The 22505-nt window shown below is 39.2% G+C and overlaps 2 protein-coding genes across 3 annotated transcripts in view; one reads left to right on the top strand and one right to left on the bottom strand.

The window, feature by feature from the left end:
* Positions 1-1514: 1514 nt before the first annotated feature.
* APIP (APAF1 interacting protein) lies at positions 1515-22409 on the bottom strand. 2 transcript variants are annotated; one of them, XM_082748948.1, is made up of 7 exons: positions 22182-22409; positions 12244-12344; positions 7151-7199; positions 5942-6059; positions 5457-5592; positions 2459-2626; positions 1515-1836 (listed from the first exon to the last, which is right to left on the bottom strand). In XM_082748948.1, the coding sequence occupies exons 1-7, from the start codon at positions 22236-22238 to the stop codon at positions 1737-1739; spliced, it is 729 nt and encodes a 242-aa protein (XP_082605074.1). In that variant the 5' UTR covers positions 22239-22409; the 3' UTR covers positions 1515-1736. The 2 variants fall into 2 exon arrangements, with proteins under 2 accessions (XP_082605074.1, XP_082605075.1); XM_082748949.1 differs by lacking the exon at positions 12244-12344 and having other exon boundaries at positions 22182-22392.
* Positions 22204-22505, top strand: part of PDHX (pyruvate dehydrogenase complex component X) — a 69518-nt gene continuing 69216 nt past the window's right edge. The window contains exon 1 of the mRNA XM_082748947.1: positions 22204-22323. The gene's annotated coding sequence lies outside the window, so the exon portion shown is untranslated. The remainder of the gene's footprint in view (positions 22324-22505) is intronic.

The following is a 22505-nucleotide window of genomic DNA, read 5'->3' on the forward strand; positions in this document are numbered from 1 at the left end:
TTTGGGAGAGACAAGTTTCATTCTAAGCAAAGAAGTAAAAGAAGCATTCAAGGAGGCTGGGGGGTTGTTACTCTTGGTAAATCTGTTTCAGTGGCCTGGTGTGCCGATTGGAAGGAGTGGGTCAAGGAACAAGTGAGAGAAGAGCTGAGAGAGAAGTGGACAACTCTTAAAGAAATGTTTGCTCTGAAGGTGCTGAAAGAGCTGAAGGTTGAAGGCCAAGTTTGTGTGTGTGTGTGTGTAAGATAGATGATATTTTAGTAGGTTTTTATACCAATAGAAGAGATCCAGTTAACAGGGTGAAAAAATGTCAATACAAGAGAAAAATGGCATGTGGGCATCCTTGTAGAAGCAAAGCCCTTGAGAAGGTCAGAGGGCATTGGATTCAAGGGAGAAGCGGCAGAATTGGCCTTAGAACCAACTCCATACAAGGAAGGTGGCAAAGAAGACTGTAGGCAGGAAGGCTGGTAGAACCATGAGCTGGAAAGGTTAGTTCTCTTTGCAATGAATCTATTTTATCTCTTCAAGTATGAGAGGTTGTCATCTGGTGCAGTGGGTTGGGGGGGAATGGTGGAGATCTGAGGAAAGACAAGGGTGAGGAGAAACTGTCACGAGGTTGGGAAAATGAATTTACTAAGGAATTATAGGAAGTTTGTTTGGCAGGATCGAGTGCCCACCGGAGATTTGTGGTCCTAACTCTGAAGTGAGATCAGTCAACAGAGTTGTGTAATTTTCCCCCATCAGACCTTGCTGTGTGGGTGCAGGTGCCAAGTAAGTGGCTTCACAAGCACGGAGGGCTGTCCAGGTGAGCGTGATGGAGGGAGCACAGTTAGGATGTTTGCTATGAAGTGGTGCAAATATGGGGCTGCCACCTCGGCTTCGTAAGAGAGGAAGCAAGGACAGGAATGGGGTCTGGATAGTGACAAAGAGTATGATCCAAGGGCTGGAGTGAAAGAACTGGGGTAAATGAACTCAAAGGGTAGAGGACAGGAAACTGAGAGGGGGTATATGAGGTTCAGACTGTGGAGCTGATGCGTTACTGATTTTTCTCCCCCAACTGAAAAGAGCCTTAACCAAGTGAAACCTTTATGATCAAGCTGATGTTGCTTTTGGCTGCCCTAAAGAAAGCACTTTCTGATTATATCACTGGTTTGGTCGGGCTTTGTTTGGCTTGGAGAGTGGGAGTTAATGGGAACCTCACAATCGGTTCCAATATAAAATGAGTGCCTTTTGTTTTATCAGAGGGAAGCAATACAGCATAGAGGGGAAATCTATAAATTGCTTTGACATCAATATTGAGAGATGCATTTGATTTTAACTCTTCACATCAATGTTACGATGCCAATACTAAAATAAGAAAAATGCTCATTTCATAATGAATGGAAATTTTCTCATGATGTCTATGTTATCAGTAGCTTTAAAGAACAAGAGGAATTCTCTGGGAGTATATGTAAGAAAGGAATTAATTGAGAAGGGAATATTTTGCTGTTAAGGATTTTAAAGTAAACATAAAAAAATTCATTATGAAATAATTTTTATTCCACTGCAGTGTCATTTAAAATTACAAAAATATAAGCAAATATCATCCAATGTCAGAAGAGATTCAGGGTGGCCATCTTGTACTTAGTGACAAATTAATAGTATCACAGAAATGTTCAATTCATTAAAAAGAATAGTCAAGTTTCATTTGAGTCATAATTAAGAAAAACTTTGTGTATATCGTTAAACTTTCATTTGGCTTATACAATTCCATTTTCTCCAACTGGAAGCTGTGTAGGATCCAGGCCGACTCTCTTCATCGATACAGCAATATCAAACAAATAGTCATAACACTCACACCTATAAAAGAAAAAGCAAAGAACTGAAGGTCTCAGTGAAACAGAGTTCTCCAATCCTACCAGTCACGTTTCTCCTCTCCATAAAGCCAACCTTGTTTCTCGTGCATTTTTCCCCCTCAATTCCAGGCCAAATTTTTCTCGTTTTGCCCCCATTATTAAAACATGGACAGGAATCCTACTGAATCATGCAATCATATTACATGCTTCCCAGGATATAAAGGGAGTTCAAAATATACTACTTATATAAATTTAAGTTGTTGTTGTTGTTGTTACCATGTGTCACTTTTTGAAAAAAAGTGTAGCAAATCATTATATAACTTGGGTTAGCTTTATTCTTCCTTCTAGCCTTAAACTTGGAGAATGAGATCTGTGTTTCCTTCTTTTTTGTCAAGTGCATGATGGAGCCTTGCCAAATAATAGCTTGTCCAATAAATATTTCTTAATAAGTGAATACATAATACAAATCAAATATCTAGAAATAGTAAGCTACTTAAATTTAAGCCAATCTGACCAATAATACACACACACAAAATCATACTTCCTTTCAGATCACAAAACATACTTCATTCCCTTTCACATTTCGAGTGTGGTGACTTTCCAAATGTCCTATGATTGATACTTACATGGTTTTGGCCTTCTCCCAGGTTTCCCCCCAGACATACACGCCATGACGCCTGACTAGGACTGCGCAGGAGTCAGGGTATTCATTTATTGCACGAGCCATTCGTTCTTTGAGGTCTTTCTCCTCAGGTGTATTCTCAATAATGGGTACCACTAACATATCATCATATCTACAGGACAAAACAAGCCATTTTTTCCCCATTAAAACAAATAAAGGTATTCATATGTTAGGTTTATAATTTTTTTTTCAAGTAAGCAGTTAGACATTCTCTTTATATCTGAAAGCCACTCCAAATTACAGACAAGATGTTGCATGTTATTCTGTATATCTTGCATAAACAGCTGTATCAAAAGACGCCTTGGGAGTTTGGCAGGTATTATTCTAAGTATAAGTGGCAGAAATTTGTACAGGATACCAAAACCTAACAAAGAAATGATCAAGATCATACATGTATTTCCTTGAAGCAGAGACAACCATAATATTTTCAACAGGTGATGAGACAATGATAGATCGGATAACCAGAAGCATAGAAAGGATTAACAATTTAACTACTTATTAAGTATGAATTTTCCAAAGATACAAAATCCATTCCTTTTATCTCTGCAAGACCCCAAAGTGTTTGAGGCAAATAAATACAGGTGTGGTTTGCGGCACTGGGATAGCTAGAATCTTCTGGAAATAACTCTGTATATGATGTGATAATTTTTTCAGAACAGTCTCAAGTCTGTGGCATTAGAACTTCTTTAGCTTCCACCTTGTTTTCAGGAAATACATGTGATAAAATTGGCACATGTGTTTCCTTTCTGTTTGTGTAAGATAATATTTAAGTGAATAACTTAGTTACTGGTAAAATTAAGTCTATCTCTGAGGTTGTTTATACCCAGTCAAATTCGGACATGTTTTCCCTTTTACATGAATTTCTCTTGCCTTGTTAATATAACATCTGCTTTTTCACTACCTTTGTAATGGCCAAACTAAACAACAAAGAAGTTCTAGGTACAGTTTTATCACAACCTGCAACTTTAGGACAGGAATAGGTTAAGTAGCTGTCATGTAAGGAGATGTTTACTATTTCATTTAAGTAAAATAGAAGTAATTAAAGAATATTCTTTTTTTTTTAAAGATTTTATTTATTTATTTGACAGACAGAGATTACAAGTAGGTAGAGAGGCAGGCAGAGAAAGAGGGGGAAGCAGGCTCCCTGCTGAGCAGAGAGCCCGATGCCGGACTCGATCGTGGGACTCCCGGATCATGACCTGAGCTGAAGGCAGTTGCCCAACTGACTGAGCCACTAAGGTGCTCCAATTAAAGAATATTCTTAAATATGGAAGGAATGAATTGCTAATCCCAAACATTTCCTAATTTTTGCCAAGAGAATCACAAACATCTATCTTCCTTGAACCTATACTGAATAGTCAGACATCTTTTCAGGGGTAAAATAGTATTACAGCACAATAAGACCTGAAATTCAATCCGAATCACCCACTTTACAGAGAGAAAACTAATTCTTCTGAGTTAAATGAGGAACAGAGCCAGGATGGTCCTTTGATCATTAAATAGTGTTCTTTTCACTCTACCATAGGCGTGTTGCTGCCAGGAGAGAGGACAATTACACTTACATGTGGGAACCTTCCCTGAGGAGAATTAGGTATGTATTTGAAAGTTTTTGTTTTTCAAGATGGACTTAAAAAAAAAAAAAAAAAAAAAGCCATATCTCTGCCCCCTGAGTGGTGATAATGAGCCTGTTTCTGATTTCCAGGCTCAAAGAGAACTGGAAAGAACATTTCAAAAAAGTTTGTATTCTTTAAGTTCCAAAACATTTAAAATAATATATGAAATGTGTATGTTATGGTGCATAAGAAATGGTATCTTTTCATTCATGACATTCTTTTCCTCACAGAATTCCAAAGGCTGTGGAATTCTACTGTGGTGTTCCTCTAGGCACCCTGTTATACCTCCTTCTGACCTACTTTTATTTCTTCACCAAAGCAATCAAATGCTGAGGAAATTAAAAGCACACATATTGCTTCTCTTTCAAGACCCAAAATGGAAAAGGCAATGTGAAGCTATACTTTCTTTAGTATGTACACTTCCATAATTTAAACATTTAACTTTTGTAAATAGGTTTTTCACAGTGCCAAGGAATGCTGTAGGCATACAATAAATATTAACTAAAATCAAATCATAGTAAGTTCTCAGCACACTAGTTTAAACTTGTACATTCTACGACGTGGAGTAACAATAAGATATTGCCATCAGAACACTTTAGAAAAACTGGCACCCATTTCCTCTAAGCAAGATAAGGTAGAATCAGGCCCTTTAGCAAATTAATAAGCTCAGAAATAGAATGCCAATACATTCAAAAGAAATGCTTAGCTTGTACCTGAGCACTGAGAACACGTTTCTTCCTGTCCCTGTATTCTAGATTGGCAAATAATTACTACATTTTTGTGGGCTGGTGGATTTGATTTTATCTAGAAGGTTCTATTAAACCATCTATGCCACTTTCCATTCTGAAAAATTATAAAAATAAAGAGATCTACTTAATTGAAATAATTGCCCAATGTTTATAAATACTAAAATGTTCTGGAAACACTTAATTAAATCAGGATGAAGTAGAAACTTCGTGAGGGCTGAAGCTTCCTGGAGACCAAGTGAAAGTAAGGGGATCTCGCTCTCTGGGTGAGTTCATATGGAACATAATCTTTCCATCTCTACAGAAAGCTCAGCCAAGGGTTTTTCGCTTTATTCTGACAAATGTTTCATTATTCATGTTGCTAATAATTTACCAAGGTTGGGGCAGGAGTAGGGAAGGAGGAGAAGTGTCTGATTTGTGTCACTGAGAACAGATCTATATAATAGTATAATAGTAAGTGGGCTATTATTTAACATAGATCCCACAATATCTCATTAAAGGCATAAAAAGATCAGCAGCCTCTTTATCAGAAGACAGAAAAATACTTTTCAAATTACTTAAGCAAAAATAGAAAAAAAAATACCTGTAATACCCTCCCGAAGTACATTTCCTTATTCCTTTGATCATCTCTTGATGGGTAATTTTAAACTCTCGTCCTGGAAAGAGAAGGGTGGCCATGACAGCAGCTTTTGAGTGGGTATGAATCACTGCACCTGCTCCTAGAGGAGGAAGAAAAAAGTCACATGCCCAGTGAAAACGAAATGTTACCTTTTAGAGAAATATCTGTATATGTATATATACAACACATATATTTATTTGTATGTAATTTTGAACTTGTTTTTCTTGGCATGGAATCATAAGTTGGCAGCAGACAGGAGGGTAGGAAGGGAAAGAGGAAGAGAGAAATAGTAACAGAGAAGCTGGAAAGCAAAAGGCATTTAACTTTTATCTACATTGGGACAATGCTCAATACTTTACACGTGGCTCAAGAAATAGCTTTAGATGGTCTGAAGTACAGCTGTAATAATCAAGGAGATCAGAGTCAAAATGGTACCATTTTCTGCCTACCTCTCATTGTGTAAGCATTCATGAAAAGAGGAGTACACTGGCTTTTTTTAAGATTCTTACATGGCGGAGGTCCACTTATGTCCTGTTCATTGATGTCACAAACAAACATATCTTCAGGCTGTTTATAGAGTAGGGGAAAAAAAAAAAAAAAGGCTTATATAGTATCAGAAGTGTCCCTTTCTTTGTGCGTGTTAATATATATGTGAGCATACTTAACTCACATTTTAAATATCCATATACAGTTTCTCTTTGAAAATGTTATAGCCATTTTGAGAAATAAAAAAATGTTTCTACTGATGAACTATTCTCAAGAGCTAAAATTCTTCCTTTAGAATTTGAAGAAACAATTGATGTGGAAAATTTCATATGTTTGTAATGAGATTGCTGTTTTCATTAATATAGCTTCTTAGATTTTCCCTGCAATTTCACAACTATATTTCAGGGAAGCTATACAAAGAAGTCATCATTCTGAGATGGGTGCTACAATTCTTTTTTTTATATTTCATGACATGAGGAAAAATCTAGAGTAGAATTTCTAATCTCTTGAGAAACTTCTCTGGTAATCAGAACCATGTTCACCTCCATAAAGCATATTATTTTAAAGTTCAAGGAGTTAAGCAGATGCATGGATTTTTCCTAGTAGGGCAGGCATACTTCTGACTTGTGACTTTGACTTGCCAGGGTTTATTACAAACTACAGTCTAAATGTTTTATTAATGAAGCATTATGCCTTAGCTAGAAGTTAAGTGCTATATGTTTGTTCTAACTAGATTTTGAGTCTTCTAAGCATGAATGTGGAATGAGACTTCTCAAAGATTTGAAATAAAGTTTTATAACTTTATATTGGAATAGCCTGGCTATTGCTAAATATGAGCCAGTTTGGTTCATTTGAGACTATCAGTGTGATTCCCCTACTATCCTGATAAAGATGGTGGTATAATGCCGCAAAATTAGAATCACTTTGTAAAGATTGCGCTATTCACTTGTGCCCTCTAGAGGTAGAATGAGAATTCAAAACATATTAGCTGGATGGAGATGAATCACCTTAAAAAATTGTTAATAGTCACTTAACAAATGTTTGTTGATTATTTAAACTATAGCAATATTACCCCCTTCAAAACTTCTTTTGAAATTAATTCCATTTCATAAAACAATAGTCAAGTAGACAAGACAAGTCATTTGGTGTTAAGAAGGATGCCTTTAACATACCTGAATCCGTTCCTTTTGCACTCCTGAAGGAGCAATGTAGATTTCATTGCTGGTAACACAAAATATAGAAATTGGCATTTATTTAACTCTACTGTTCTGCTTTTGACCAAAGACAAGTGTATTCTTGCAGTCCAATCATCAATATTCTTTATACATCAAGTCACACAGAAAGCTGCTTGATTTAATTAATGGCATATGCTGTATAGAAAGAATATCAAATTACTGTAATGTCTTTATAATGCCAGTGATGCAGCAAAATGTTGATAGTTTTCATATATAATATGTATATTATATATGTTACTATAATAGGTATAATTTTTCACATATATTTCTTTTTACAGTGCAAAATCAATGGTCATCAGAACTATCTGGTTAGGGGAAATACAATTCTAAAAACACAAGTCTTTAGCATCTTTAAGCGTGAGTAAGAAGTTTATCTTATTACACACGGAGTACTTATTATAAAATCCATTCAGAAGAAAATATACTCATGAGGAGTAGATCTCCATCTTAAAAGGGATCAAGTTTAATTTTATTGCTTCAAAAGCTCTTCTTATAAAACACGAAGTTCAGGGACCCCTGCTGGACAACTTGTTAAATTACAGCATTAACAGGTCTACTTTCTGGGTGGAACACACACTTCCTATTTGAAAAGCACATCTTTCTTGTGAAAATATTTGGTAATAAAGCTAAAACAACAGCAGAAAGTTAAAAATATAAAAGGCATGCTTACATCTTGAGATCTTCCTGTTACAGAATGTTGTGGTCCTAAGGGAGATGCTATATATTCCACTTAACAGAAAGTACTCTCAAATTTGATTTGGAAATCAATTTCAGAACCTTCGCTAAATTCTCTCTGCTCTCAACAAGGTCCTTTACCTCCTTTGCCAGTTTCAGCTCCTGCCAGAGGGTATTAAAGAGCTGCCATGTACATGCAAATGAAGGAAATCCCAGCACCTGCCCACTCCAGCTTCTGCCTCTGAGGCATGCATAGAGGGACACTGAATATTAACTGTCCTAGTGAAAATGAGGATGGTGGTCTATATTGAATCAAGCTATCAATCCAGTTGGGGTTTTTAATAAACCTACAGACTTGCAACTGACAGTAATGAAAGTTCCTTTAAGGGTCCACTTGTAATCTAAGGTCTACAAAATAAATGCCTGAAAATGGGAGAGAAATCCAAAGCACAGCAAGCTATCTCAATCATTTGTTTTCACCCCACAGCTCAATTTAAGGCTTTGTTCCATAAGAAAACAAGGAATGGCATTCCTTCGGAATCAGTGGAATTGGTAGGGGTCATACTGTTGAAAAAGGGCCCTTTGCAAATAACAGGGATCCAAATCTTTTGTCTTTGGATAACATGGAAGCAATTCAAGAATCATGTGTACTACGACGTAGTCAGTGGATTTGTAGGGTAAGTCTTCTTGTGTGGGGAGAAATTTATGCAATCCTGGGAAGAGACTCAAATAAAGTTCAAGAGTCTGCTGGTAAATAAAATCTACCTACAAAGTGGGGAAATCCAGGGTATTGTTATTCAAATGATTTGGCAATCTGAGTCTGTTTTTACTGCTGCCCTTCTGAAAACAAATCAGTTTAGACTGATCAACTTTAGGTAATTAAAAGATAAGCTAAATAGGTTGTGGAAAAAACATACTATACTTACACCTAAAAGAAGGAGCTATCTGGATAAAAATAGGAAGATGATAGAACCTTTATTTTAGGAGGGAAATATGCCAAGGACTAAAAGTGAAGTTTTTACTTGGTGCTGTAAGCTGCCAACAAAAAGCATTTTGAAATTTGAAGGCATTAAATTTTGGCATTTATTTCTCCATACTCCCTGCTCTTTCACTATTTGGTAAGGAAAGGGACAAAATTCAAGAGTTCCCAATACATCTGTTTTCAGTTGCTTCTATTTTTATTTACTGTCTAGTTATTTAAAAAAAAAATTAAATCTTAAACCTCAGTTATCTTGTCTACAGTATGAATTGATTAATTTTAATTCTAATAACATGCCACAGGATTAGTGTCTCTGACACATGATGGTATCATAACATGAAAACAGGAAATGTTCAATGTGAATGACAGTGACCCAACCTAAACACAGAGGCTGCCGAATATCCTGGAATTGCTTATGATTACTGCCATTTTCTTGGTCTTCCGTTTCCTCCTTCTGATTTGACACTTGTATGGATCTTAAACTGTCTTTTATATACATCTTTTGGGATTACACAGACTACACACAAGTAGCATAATCTAGGATCACATTGGCCAAACCTTGGAATCAGTAAATAATTTTATGTTCCCAAACACAATCTATTTATTGGGTTTATCCTTCATTCCAAATTTATTTGCTTTAAGCTTCAGGCAAAGAAAAGTGAAGTTTTACTAACTGCATGGGTATAACATAGTGGATAAAGTTAATGATGGGGACTTACGAAGTCATTTAAATATTAGGGAAAAAACTGGATGTTTTACTACAAATTACCCATCTTTGTAAAGCACAAATTTAGTGAGATTCCAAACAATGCCATATAATTGTGGCTGCTTCCACCTGTGACCTCCAGGAGGAGCTCCTCACCTATTAAGAATCTAACTAAGGGCAAAGCATTTTATGCTTATGATGCAATGTCCCCATTAATTGATTGTAGTGCTATAAAAACCATTTAATTTTAAAAGGTGCCAGTGAGTGTTTTAGAGTGACCACCCACAATTTCAGTGCATGGGTTAACACAATTCTTCTAGAAAGAACACAGTCTTTTATGTCTTTATGATAAAAAAAAAATGTGGCTGTTTCTTTAAAAAGTCACTTAGTAAAGTTATTTTAAGTGAGCTGGGTAGAAAGCTCTATTGTGTACACGCATAAACTTTCTGCATATATGAATAAAAAGCAGTTAACTAAAGACAATGTTTAGAGTATAATTTATCATAAATACAGCTGAGAAACCAAATTACTGGGAACTCCATGAAATGAGTGGATAAATGAAAACAACAATGACAAACGTTGTTATCATAGGGCTTTGCTCTGAACAGGTCAACTTGGGAGGTTCTGGCAAAATCACCTGAAAACCTGCAAAGTGCTGAACTGACAGGAGCACAGGGTGATGGTAAGAGGGGAGGCACAGAGGACGTGCAATGTCCCATGAGGAACATGACCCTTCCAGACAGAGCATATCCCTACACATGTAACTGTGACAGTTAAGGCCCCATAGTTGAATTAATATTCTATGAGTAACTTGACAATTTGAAACAGGTGAAATTTCACTGGCATCATCTTGTAGTATGCCGAAAAACCCCTTTTGTTCTAGATGTTCTGATTAAGTTTTGCGTTCCATTCCTTTCTAGGAAATGCAGCCTCCTAGGGGGTGTTACTATATATATTTGAGATTATACAAGTGTTATAGTAAATCAATTTTGCTATAGAAAGTGAATTAGGATAAAGAGATAAATCAAGTTACTTAGTTTAACATTCAGCCTCCAGACAATACTATTCCTAAAACATTTCAGGAGAAAAAAATTCATCCTCTTTTAAAACACTGGAAGTGGTGATGCAACATGGGGGCTTAAGTGGGTACAAGAAGAAAAAATGAAAGAAGATGGGATTGGGAGGGAGACAAACCATAAGTGACTCTTAATCTCACAAAACAAACTGAGGGTTGCTGGGGGGAGGGGGTTTGGGAGAAGGGGGTGGTATTATGGACATTGGGGAGGGTATGTGTTTTGGTGAGTGCTGTGAAGTGTGTAAACCTGGTGATTCACAGACCTGTACCCCTGGGGATAAAAATATATGTTTATAAAAAATAAAAAATTATATTAAAAAAAAATAATTAAAAAAAAAATAAAATTTAAAAAAAAAAAAAAAAAAAAAACACTGGAAAGAACGAGATTCCACAACTTGCATTTTCATCGTTAGTAGGTTATGTACCACTTCATCTTCTTGAAGGAAAGACACTGACTAAATCTCATGAACAATTAAATACTATTCATTCCTTCTGCTTCAGCCAGTGCCTCGTGTTTTGTCCTCTGAGCAACAAAGACCAGCAGGTGCTGTCCATTGATGATGACATACGATGCATTTAGAAAGGCATATTGCCTGTCTTTTGACTTAATAAAATGTATTTTTTAGTATTTTTTATGGCTTGTCATCTGTATTTAAGGGACTTTTAAAATATGTATCTGAACCTTTAAAACAAATCCTGTTCACTTAGAGGTCGGGGACCTTTTCTAATTCTAGCCATATAAACATACTTGGCAGCATGTTATTTAACTTTGGTACTCCAAAGTACTGAGGACCAAATTATTCTGATTAGAAATTGTGGTTCTTCGTGCACCCGAATGTTTATAGCAGCAATGTCCACAATAGCCAAACTATGGAAAGAACCTAGATGTCCATCAACAGATGAATGGATCAAGAAGATGTGGTATATATACACAATGGAATATTATGCAGCCATCAAAAGAAATGAAATCTTGCCATTTGCGACAACATGGATGGAACTAGAGCGTATCATGCTTAGCGAAATAAGTCAAGCAGAGAAAGACAACTATCATATGATCTCCCTGATATGAGGAAGTGGTGATGCAACATGGGGGCTTAAGTGGGTAGGAGAAGAATCAATGAAACAAGATGGGGTTGGGAGGGAGACAAACCATAAGTGACTCTTAATCTCACAACTGAGGGTTGCTGGGGGGAGGGGGTTTGGGAGAAGGGGGTGGCATTATGGACATTGGGGAGGGTATGTGCTTTGGTGAGTGCTGTGAAGTGTGTAAACCTGGTGATTCACAGACCTGTACCCCTGGGGATAAAAATATATGTTTATAAAAAATAAAAAATTAAAAAAAATAAAATTAAATTTAAAAAAAAAAAGAAATTGTGGTTCTTAAATCCTTAGGTATTTTTTTTGTGTCTACAACTTCTGCACACTTACTATTCAGTTATGCAAATATTCATTTCTCCATTTAGAAACTAAATATTTCTAGTATCACAAAAAACTGGCACCAGGTGTTCTTTTGACATAACACATATTAGGCTTTTCACTCGACTACTTATATGGATAATTCCAATTCCCAGAAGTGAAATCAGCCCCAAACTTACCCATGTTTCAAGCTAATTCCTCCTCCAGTCCCAGTGACCCAACCCAAATGGTAAAACTGTTTGCAAAGCTCTGGAATCAGGTATCTTGGATGTTCTTTGTCCTTAAAAAGAAGATAATGATTTTTCTAAGAGACATTATATTTATCAAGTGACTTTTCTAGCTGACAACTCTGTTAAGAAGCCTATGTAAGGGTGTGCCTGGGGGACTCAGTTTAGCGTCTGCCTTCGGCTCAGGTCATGATCCCATGGTCCTGGGATTGATTGCTGGAGTCCCCCGTGGTTGGCAGTGGGTTCCCCCCAACTGCTCAGCAGGGAGTCTGCTTCTCCCTCTCCCTCTGCCCCTCCTCCATCCCCATTTGTGCTCTCTCTCTCTCAAACAGATAAATAAAATCTTAAAAAAAAAAAAAAGACTGAAGGAAGTTTAAGAAAATCTAACATAGAGAAGGTACCACGAGGGAGGAAAACTATTTGAAGACATGCTTTGTTTTTAATGCTTAGAAGGTGGATCTCCTACTGTTATTTAGCAACGTGGAATTATTCAGAATAGGAGCATTTAGAACAACACCATGGGACAGGCTGCAATAACAAGGTGGGGAGATGCCAGTATATATAAGTGTCTACCACAATGGCTGAAATAAAACAGAATCTAGTGCTGAGAGGAACATGCTTCTGTCTGTCCAGCGAATTTTTTTACACAAAACATTACTCAATTAAGTCATGATCTATGACAGCTTTGTGTTCATATTTTGTGTTGGTTCAATTTTATTTTTATTCTAAGATCTTTTTTCCAGTGATTACACTGTTTCCTCTTATTACAAAAGCAGTATCTACTCACTATGGAGTATAAAGTCAAGAAAATAACATGAAAAGGACTCACTAAGAAGCAATCACTTCTGGGCCCATTCTGATGAAGGTATGTGTGTCCGGGAACAAATGTATGCAGGTTGGGATAAATTTCAAGCTTTATGTATTTTTATTGAAGTAGAATTGACATTTGACATTATGGTAGTGGATAACATAAAGAGTAGATATTTGTATATATTGTGAAATGATGAGTATAATAAGTCTAGTTAAAATAAGAGCTTATTTTTATTAAGTCTAATGATTACTTTTTTAGGAAAAAAAATCAATGTTTTCCCCATTTTTAAAAAATAAAATTAAAGAAAATGAAAATAATAAAGAAATACAATGAATTCTACTTTTGGCAGTGTGAAATACAACCTTTAACTTGAAAACAACTAAAAATGCTAAGTAATTTCTTTTTAAAGCATTTTTTTTAAGATTTTATTTATTTATTTGGCAGAGAGAGATCACAAGTAGGCAGAGAGGCAGGCAGAGAGAGAAGGGGGAGTAGGCTCCCCGCTGAGCAGAGAGCCCAATACAGCACTTGATCTCAGGACCCTGAGATCATGACCTGAGCCAAAAGCAAAAGCTTGCTTAGCCTACTGAGTCACCCAGGTGCCCCTTTTTAAAGCATTTCAAATTGCTAGGCTGGCAAGAAAGTAAGGTTTCACAGTAGCCATAAAAGAACCCAGGGTGAGTCTACCTGGGAGGGAAGCTCTGAAGTCATAATTTCCCTGAAGGTATTTGCAGAACTCTGGTGAGCTTAAGCTTCAATTTTGATAGCTCTATAAGCCACGAGAAACGTGAGATAAAACCTAGGATGGCCTCAGAATGGGATACCTGATAGAAAATCCCTCCATAGGCTTGTGACCAGACATGGAGCTACACCCTCCAGGTAAGGGTGAACAAGACATTGTGCTTGTGCACAAAAGCACAGCAAGGAAGCTTGCCTGGCTAAATCTTGGCACTGAGTAAAGGGAAAAAACATCTTTGAGTCCAAAGAGAATTACTGAACAGACCAAATTTTCAGCTATTTAACTGGCTTTTGGAAATTATGGTGTTTTCCAAAATTCATTGTTAATATTTTACACATACACTGTATTTCGGTATAATTGATAATTTGATGGAGTAGACTTCAAAATATAAAATTAAGAACATGGGAATGTTAAATGCTTTTGAAGTTCTGAGTTAGCATAGGCTTAGGAGTTAATGGACATAAAGTGAAAATGACATTATAGCATTTATTGCTTATATGACTTTGGATTTCAATTTAATCCATAAAATGAGAACGTTCTGAGGATTAAAAGGAGATACAGTGCTACAGGATTCTAGGTATGGGATGAAAAAGTTTTTTTTTTTAAAGAGAGAAAATAATGAAGATAAAGCATCCACCAGGACAATATGTGACACAGGGTTAGTTTTCCTCCCATTTTTTTTTTTCAGTGTTATGTTAGTTCAGGTGTACAATATACTGTATTTGACAGTTCTATATATTACCCAATGTTTACCACAATAAATATAGTTGCCATTGTTACCATATAGTGTTATCACAGTATTATTGACTATATTCCATATGTTGTACTTTTCATCCCTGTGACTTACTTATTTTATAACTGGAAGTTTTACTTTCTTTCCTATTCTAATGTGTTAAAAATTCTTGAATTAAAAATAGTAAGAACGCTGTATTGCCTTTCCTTATATCTGTCCTTACAAAATATAGCCAGAATTATCCATGCCCTGTATAATTTGCTATTTCCTTTTTTGGTGATACAAATGATATTTTAATTATATATTAAAGTACAGCTAATGAGAAGACTCCTGCAGTCTTCCAATCCTTAAAACCATCAATTTGCATAGCAAGTTGCAAACATTATAGAAAATGGTCTGTTATTATGGGTCTCTCCCCTTTTCCTTTTGTCTTTTCCAGTACTGAGTTATTACAGCAATTAGCCCGCTTCGTGCCACAGGAATAACAATGATAAGGCAGCTGTTGTTAATAAAGTTTCATTCAACCATTCAAACCCACAAAATTACAATTTCAGGGAAAATAATCAAGGAGCAGTGGGAACTAACAAATATATTGGGTAAAATGCAGTCATCTAAATTGTTCAGAATGGTAAGGAAATAAATATTAGAACATATATTTCAGTAAGAACAGACAAGAAAAAAAAGTTAACATTTACTTCTCCCTGGAATGTCAGTAATATTACTTGTCTGTTAACTGTTATGTCTGGTTTTCAATTAGAGTAAGAATGTTGAAAAACATTTCTAAAGTTGGATTACAATCAGCTTCTTATAGTAGAGGTCCTATACCATGAAGGAGAAAGATTTAACAGTATTTTTTGCATATTAAAAACAGTAAAGGCTAAAAAGTTGTTGAATCAATACTTTTTTAAAAAATTTTCCAATCCAGTTGTTTTAAGGAAATCAGCTCTACTGTCACCGAGATACCTGGTCCCAGCCAACAATGACTCTAAATCTGCCCCTCTCCCCCTTTTCTTTCAATTAAGCATAAGAAAGACATGTACCGCTGGGATAGAGAACCTGGAGGACTCTCCCGCAACTATAAAATAAACATGTCAAAGATATTATTTAACCCATCAACTAAAGACAGAACCAGAAAGATGATCCAACTATGTCCAAAGACAATGCAAAACACACATCCTTATAAAATAATCAGGAATCCTTGATTTACAAACAAGGAAAAACTGGACAATATCCACCAGGCAGCAGCAAATCCAATGTCCAGAATACAGGTCACTTCTCTGATCAATAATCATCTGCACTGTTACCGGCATTCTACAGTTTACAGAGCTGCACAATAGCCCTAAGACACCTAGTGATTTTTTGTTTTGGGGGGAGGGTTTGTTTTTTTTTTTTGGTCATTTCAGTCTTTTATAATTCTTGACACTGGCCTAAGGCAGGACTGGATGCAGGCAGAGCCAAGCTGTCAGCATCTTCTCTGTCTCTGGGCTTGCAGAGTCTCTCAGTCTCGTTCTCCTTTCTATGTGTACCGAGTTTTCTTTGCAACTTCACCTCCCCTCAGAGCCCTATTTCTCCCTTTCGCCTTTACCATACTTCTTCAGGTCAACGGAACACTAAATAGAAGAAATGAGAAGGAGCACCTGGGGGGCTCAGTGGGTTAAACCTCTGTCTTCAGCTCAGGTCATGGTCTCAGGGTCCTGGGATCAAGCCCCACATCAGGCTCTCTGCTCAGTGGGGTGCCTGATTTCCTCTCTCTGTGTCTGTCTCTCTGCCTACTTGTGATCTCTCTCTCTGTGTCAAATAAATAAATAAAATCTTAAAAAAAAAAAAAAAAAGAGGAAGAAATGAGAAGATCTGAAGCCGCTTCAGCTTTGCCCTCCCACTAGCTGAGTGCCTTCAGGCAAGTCAGGGACACTTCCTGGGTATCAGTTTCCTTATGTTCATAACTTGAATCCTTGATTCCCACACTTCCCTAGATAGGCCAGCAATTTGTTGTTTAAATTTCAGCGACTGACATAAGTTAGAGCATTTATGTCATTTAACCATCTATTATCACCTTCCTCCAAAAAGAAAGGGCATTTTTAACATAAAAAAAGTAGGATCATCTCAGAATAAAAGGTAGTCCTTTAAATTGAATGCATTAATTTTGTGAAATTCACTTTTTCATTATCCTGAGTTTTCTATTTTGCAATAATTGAGTAAAAACTCTCCAGGAACTCCTATTTGGGGGAGGAATAGGGTGATCTTTTCCTATTTGGTCTCCTTGTCTACAATTTCTCCTTCCACTCCTTCTTCTCTGGCTTACCCTCCACTCTCCTGTTGGTACTAAAAGGATACACTACTTTGATCACTGAACCCCTATTTCTCCAACCACAGAAAGCTCAAATGCAACATCCTTGGTCTGTTACTTAAGTCCTTCTGCTTTCTTACCCCAATTTACCTTTTCAAATATTTTCTTTCAGTTTATGTTTATATAAATCTCTTGTTGGTATTCAACCTAGTTGTGGTAGTCAGCCTCCAGGATGACCTCAGTGGTCCCTGCCTTCTGGTATTCACACCCTGGTGCACAGTCCTTCTCATCATATACCAGGGTGGGGCTGCATGAACAGGGACTGCAGTAGCAGGGCAGAAGAGATGGTAGGTCACTTCTGACATTAGCCTATAAAACACTGAGCTTGGTTGCTCTCTCTTGGCTCACTTGCTCTAGGGGAGCGAGCCAGCTGCTAAGTAGTAATGGTACTCGGCCTATGCAAGAAGGCCATGTGGTGAAGAGGTGTATGGGTAAAAGTCAGTGAGGAATGGAGGCCTGCCAACAACTACACGGGAAAGCATGGAAGCAGACCTCCAGCTGCAGTCAGGCCTTGAGAGGACAGCAGTTCCAGCAGATGGTTTCATGGTCACCATAGGAGAAACCCTGAGCCAGAACCTTGAGCCAAATGCTCCTGGATTCCTAATCCTCAGCAGCTCTGTGAGATGGTACATGCTTGTGTTTTAAGCCTAAGTTTTGGGGTATTTGTTATGGAGCACTAGTTAACTAAGACATATTTTCTTAGTTTCCAAGTGCATCTTTTTTTCTTCACACTGTTATTGCTCATGCTGGATTTTCAATTATCCTAACTCCAGTTGTGGGACTCCTGCTTGTTGGCCATTATACCAGACTCCCTACCCTCTTCACCTGGGATTCCTTCTCTCATCATCCCAGCAGGAAGTGATCACTCCTTCCTTTAATCCTGTGCCACAACATTTGCTCTATGTATCTCTCCTTTGGTATTATAGAGCCTTCTTCTCATTCATTCTTTCAGTAAATTTTTACTATAAGCCCTGAAGAAATGAATATGAGTAAGATAAAAAGCCTTACTCTTGAGAAGCTCACAATCTAGTAAAGAAGTTAGGAAAAGACAAAGCAATACATAATACAAGATAGTCCAAGGTAGTTACTCCTGGGGGCGGGGAGCGGGGAGAGCTAGTGGTGGGAGGGAGCAGGAGCTGGGAAAACTTCACAGGGAAGGGGATGGTTGAACTAAGCCTTAATGAGGCACAGTCCGAGTATGCCAAGCATTTCCTGGCAATTCAGCCTTGAACACTTCACAAAGTCCCTGCCCTAAAGAAATTTACATAGGAAGAAGGAAACAAACTAGGAACATAGAAACATAGCAAAGATCAACTTTGATTGAGGTGGTTAAGGATAGCCTCTCTGAGCACATGAGGATCTAAAAGCCTACAAAGTGTGGAAAAAAAAAAAAAAAACAGTGTAATGAATGTGTTTGTACATGCAAGGTTTTTTTTCTTAAATGTTTTATTTGTGAGATAGAGAGCACACACCAACAGAAGAAGGGGAGAGGGGCAGAGGGAAAAGCAGATCCCCATTGAGAAGGGCTCAATCCCAGGACCCAGAGATCATGACCTGAGCAGACAGATGTTTATTGGACTGAGCCACCCAGGCGCCCCTCTCACGCAAGGTTTTATCCTGGGGAGCGGCAAGCACTCCAGTCCAAGAGCACAGTGAATGTGAAGGCTGTGGAATGAAGACAGTGCTTTACATGTTTAAGGAATAGGAAAAAGGCCAGGTGGCCAGAGCAGAGTACTGACAAGGAAAGTGCAGAGGTATTTGCAGGGGCCACATCACAAAGGGGCCTGGAAGCCATGCTGGTGAGAACAGTCTCGCTGAGAGGGAAGGCATTCATGGTCGGAGAGACAGGGAGAGGGGGAGAAACAACTTCTGGATGTGAGAGTGCAGGGAAATCCTGAGTGGAGGGATTGGGCTTCTTCCACCTTGAGAAATGAGAAGATGGGTTCATGTTTAGGCAGATCAGTAGGTTTGGTGGGAGGAAAGTAAGTTCACATCCAATGTCTTCTATTTTCTCAAGTATGAACAAAGTCATCAGCCGAGTAACAAGGTGAGGACAGGGTATGTATGGGAGGCTTGAAAAGATAAAAAAGATAACATAAAAGATAAATACCTTGAAAAGGTATAAACTAGTAATTTCAGGGAGTGGGACAGTAAATCACTAGGGAAACCCAGGATGGTTGCTGGGCAGTGGTAAGTGCCAATCTGAGGCGGAAACGTTGAAGATGAAGCGACGCTGATCCATGTAGTTGTGTAGTTTTCTCTAGGAATGTGGCTCAGAGCAATCACAAAAACGATAGTCAGTAGGGTTCATCTTGGGCTGGGGTTTCGATAGGCCAACTGTATTTGTAAATTAGGTCAACCATGACCTTAAATAATAATTGTTTCAATAGACTGGGTGTAGAAGCCAGATCTCAGTGGATGAAGTAGTGAATAAAACTCAGAAGCTGAGGGGCGCCTGGGTGGCTCAGTGGGTTAGGCCGCTGCCTTCGGCTCAGGTCATGATCTCAGGGTCCTGGGATCGAGTCCCGCATCGGGCTCTCTGCTCAGCAGGGAGCCTGCTTCCTCCTCTCTCTCTCTCTGCCTGCCTCTCTGCCTACTTGTGATCTCTCTCTGTAAAATAAATAAATAAAATCTTTAAAAAAAAAAAACTCAGAAGCTGAGAATTCTAAGGACTCTCTCAATAGTGTGGCTGTGAAAGGCTGGATAGGGAAACTGGTTAATACAGAATTTTCTTTACAGGCTAAAAGGTAAAATTAGGAGAGAGGGAGAGATTAATGACATAGGAAAGCAAAGCCTAAAATAGGTCAATTTTTGTCCAGACAGAGCAGCTGGAATTAGACCAGGGAGGTATTTACCTTAGACAGGAGGAGGAAGAAAGATGCCGGAAAATATGTAATAATATAATTAATAACAAAAATAGTTAACATTCACTGAATATTTATTTTATACCATATACCAAAGGCTTTATATGCACAATTTAACTTACTCCTAATAACTGTATTATGCTAAAAAGATTAATGTCCAAGAGCACTTGGATGGCAACTGGCAGAACCAAGATTTGCACAGGCAGTCAGATTCTGGATGTCTTATTCTTAATCCTTACATTTTAATGTGGATGTCTTGTTCTTAACATTTACATTATAATGTAGGTGGGAACAGGAAGAAACTGAAGAAGTTCACACCTAATAGCTTCATTTTCTTTGTGATTTTGGAGGCAAAGTCCTCTTCCAAACAGGCTTAGAGGAGAGGACAAGGTGAGATGGCAAGGTTTGGGGATAGTCACTTAAGGTAATGTGAAGGGAAGCCCCTCAGGGCACTACCCAGAGTTGCTCAGGAGCTTGCTGCAGTAGGACACAATAGTATTTGTAGAGACGCAAATGTGTATCCTTGAGTGACACCCTCCCCATCCCTTGGGAGTTCTGAGTGGGAGGCATTTAAGTAAAGGCAATTATTTGCTTTTACTTAATGGAGGATCCTATGATAGAGGCTACACAGAGAGACCTGTATGAGTAAAGAAAAGAAAATCCTTCACCCCAAAAAGGATGGGCTAATGGGGTAGTGGTTGGGCAGGGAAGGATATGGCCGTGGGGATAGGCTGCTAGAGCAGAGGAGAGGGTAGAGATCTGATGAGGTCAAGGAAAATAGAAGGAAGGGTATTGAAAAACCTTGTGTTATTGTAATATCAAAGAACAAGAGTTATTCAGGGTTCACACATCCAGGACACTGTGATAGGTAAGGTATAATTAAAAAATACAAGTAGTTCCTGGTTTACTTCCGAGCTAAGCATAGCTCCCTGAAGGGCAGGGAACATGCTCTTGATCTATCAATATACCTACCACAGTGCTTTGCTCAATGAACACTGGGTTAAGATCACATCTACATTAAGAAAAGTCCTATGGCACAGGTTACAAACCGGTGGCCCATGGCCTGAACTAGACTTACAGGAAGTGGTTTACTGAAGTGCATATCCAAATCTGTTGAGTATGGAGCTATGGTAACCTGGCGAGCACATTTAGGTGGTACTCACTGGTCAGCTTGCTCTAGACTCTGAGCCGTCAGATGTTCTAAAGTTTTAAGAAAAGTCTGAAGTGTTCCCCATTTTGAAAGGTCGGCTCAAATTTTTTATGAACAATGAAGTGAACTAAACTTGCCAAGTTTGGTATGAGAATTCTCATTTATTCTCATCCCCCTTGATAAAGGCTCTCCCTGATGCTCATTTAGATTATATTTCACCAAGATTTATCTACTGGGGGCATTAACATATGCGTTATTGAATCGTCTTAGCAACGATTCTAACAGGTTGCTTTTCTCACTTTCCACACACACCTGCCTGGCCATCTGACCTGTATCCAACGTCTTCCCCTTCTCACCCAAATTTCCCTGTCCAGCATTCCCTCCTCAGAGTCGTTTCTGCTCATCTGGGGAGTTATTTATTCATACGAGACTGACAAGTATTTCGCAATAAAATCTCCCACGTGTTACTACTTTTTAATTGGAACCTTCAGTCCTAAGAGAGAATAACATGGGGAATAAGAAGGCTAATTTTAGGGAGGCTGTCCCTGCCTCTGAAGCAGGGTGTACTGCAGTTATTTATCTGTCTAGTTTTCCTCCAGACCCCAGGCCATTTGTCTTAATCACTGCCGTATCCCTGAGCACGTAGGTGTTCCATTAAACTGTTGGGGAGTATACCCAGTGAACGAAAAGCAGATGCAGCCCGAGAGTGGATTTTCCTTGGACTCCTGCTCAAGGAAGCAAGCTTCTCCGATCATCCCACAGTCACTCTAAACTGAGGCAGGCAGAGAGGGAAAGCGCGGGCTCCTGGAGCACAGCCCCGATTTGGCCACCGTTTCCAGTGCGTCCACTGCCTGCCAAACGTCGGGCTGGTCGCCAAGGGCGCAGAAAATAAGCTCGCGAGCAAACAGCCTTAGCTCCATTTGCACGCCAGTGTCTCCCGTTGCCTTGTTTGGCTTGTGTGTCCCCAAAGTTGTTTCAAAACACTCAAGACACCCGGCGCTGTCCTCCGTTATTTTTCCCTTTAAAGTGTCTGGCGCCCGGCGCCCGCCGTCGGAGCCCAGCCCCGGGAGCAGGGACCGCGGCAGGGCCGTGGCCTCGCGTCCGCCCGGGGAGCCGAAGCGGCGGAGAGCGAGGGCCGCGTCCGCACTGGTCCCAGGCCCCGCGGGTCCGCGCTCCGCGCTCCGGCCGCCGCGTGCCACCAGCGCCTCACCTCCCGGCTAATACCGCAGCGTGGCCCCGCCCCTACCTGCGCGCCGCAGCGCCGCGAGCCGCAGTCTCCCTCCGGAGCGTGACAGCCCGACATGGCGCGGATGAGGAGAACCACGACCTCCTATCCTCGCGGGCTTCGGAACCCGCGCTCACTCTGGGCTAAGGAAGACCCGTCTGTGGTGAGGCCGCAACTGCAAACGGACGGGCGCTGAGGGCAGCCCGAGGGCTGGGCGGACCAGGCGGAAAGCGGGTCTCTGAGGGCCTCGCGGACGCGAGATCCGGAGGCGCGGCCTCCTGGCCGGGAGGTGGGGCGAACGAGGTTGGAGGCGGGATTAAGGAGGGCCTCTAGCCTCGGAGATGC

This window comes from Mustela nivalis (assembly GCF_964662115.1).
Source record: "Mustela nivalis genome assembly, chromosome: 9".
Taxonomy (NCBI): Eukaryota; Metazoa; Chordata; class Mammalia; order Carnivora; family Mustelidae; genus Mustela; species Mustela nivalis.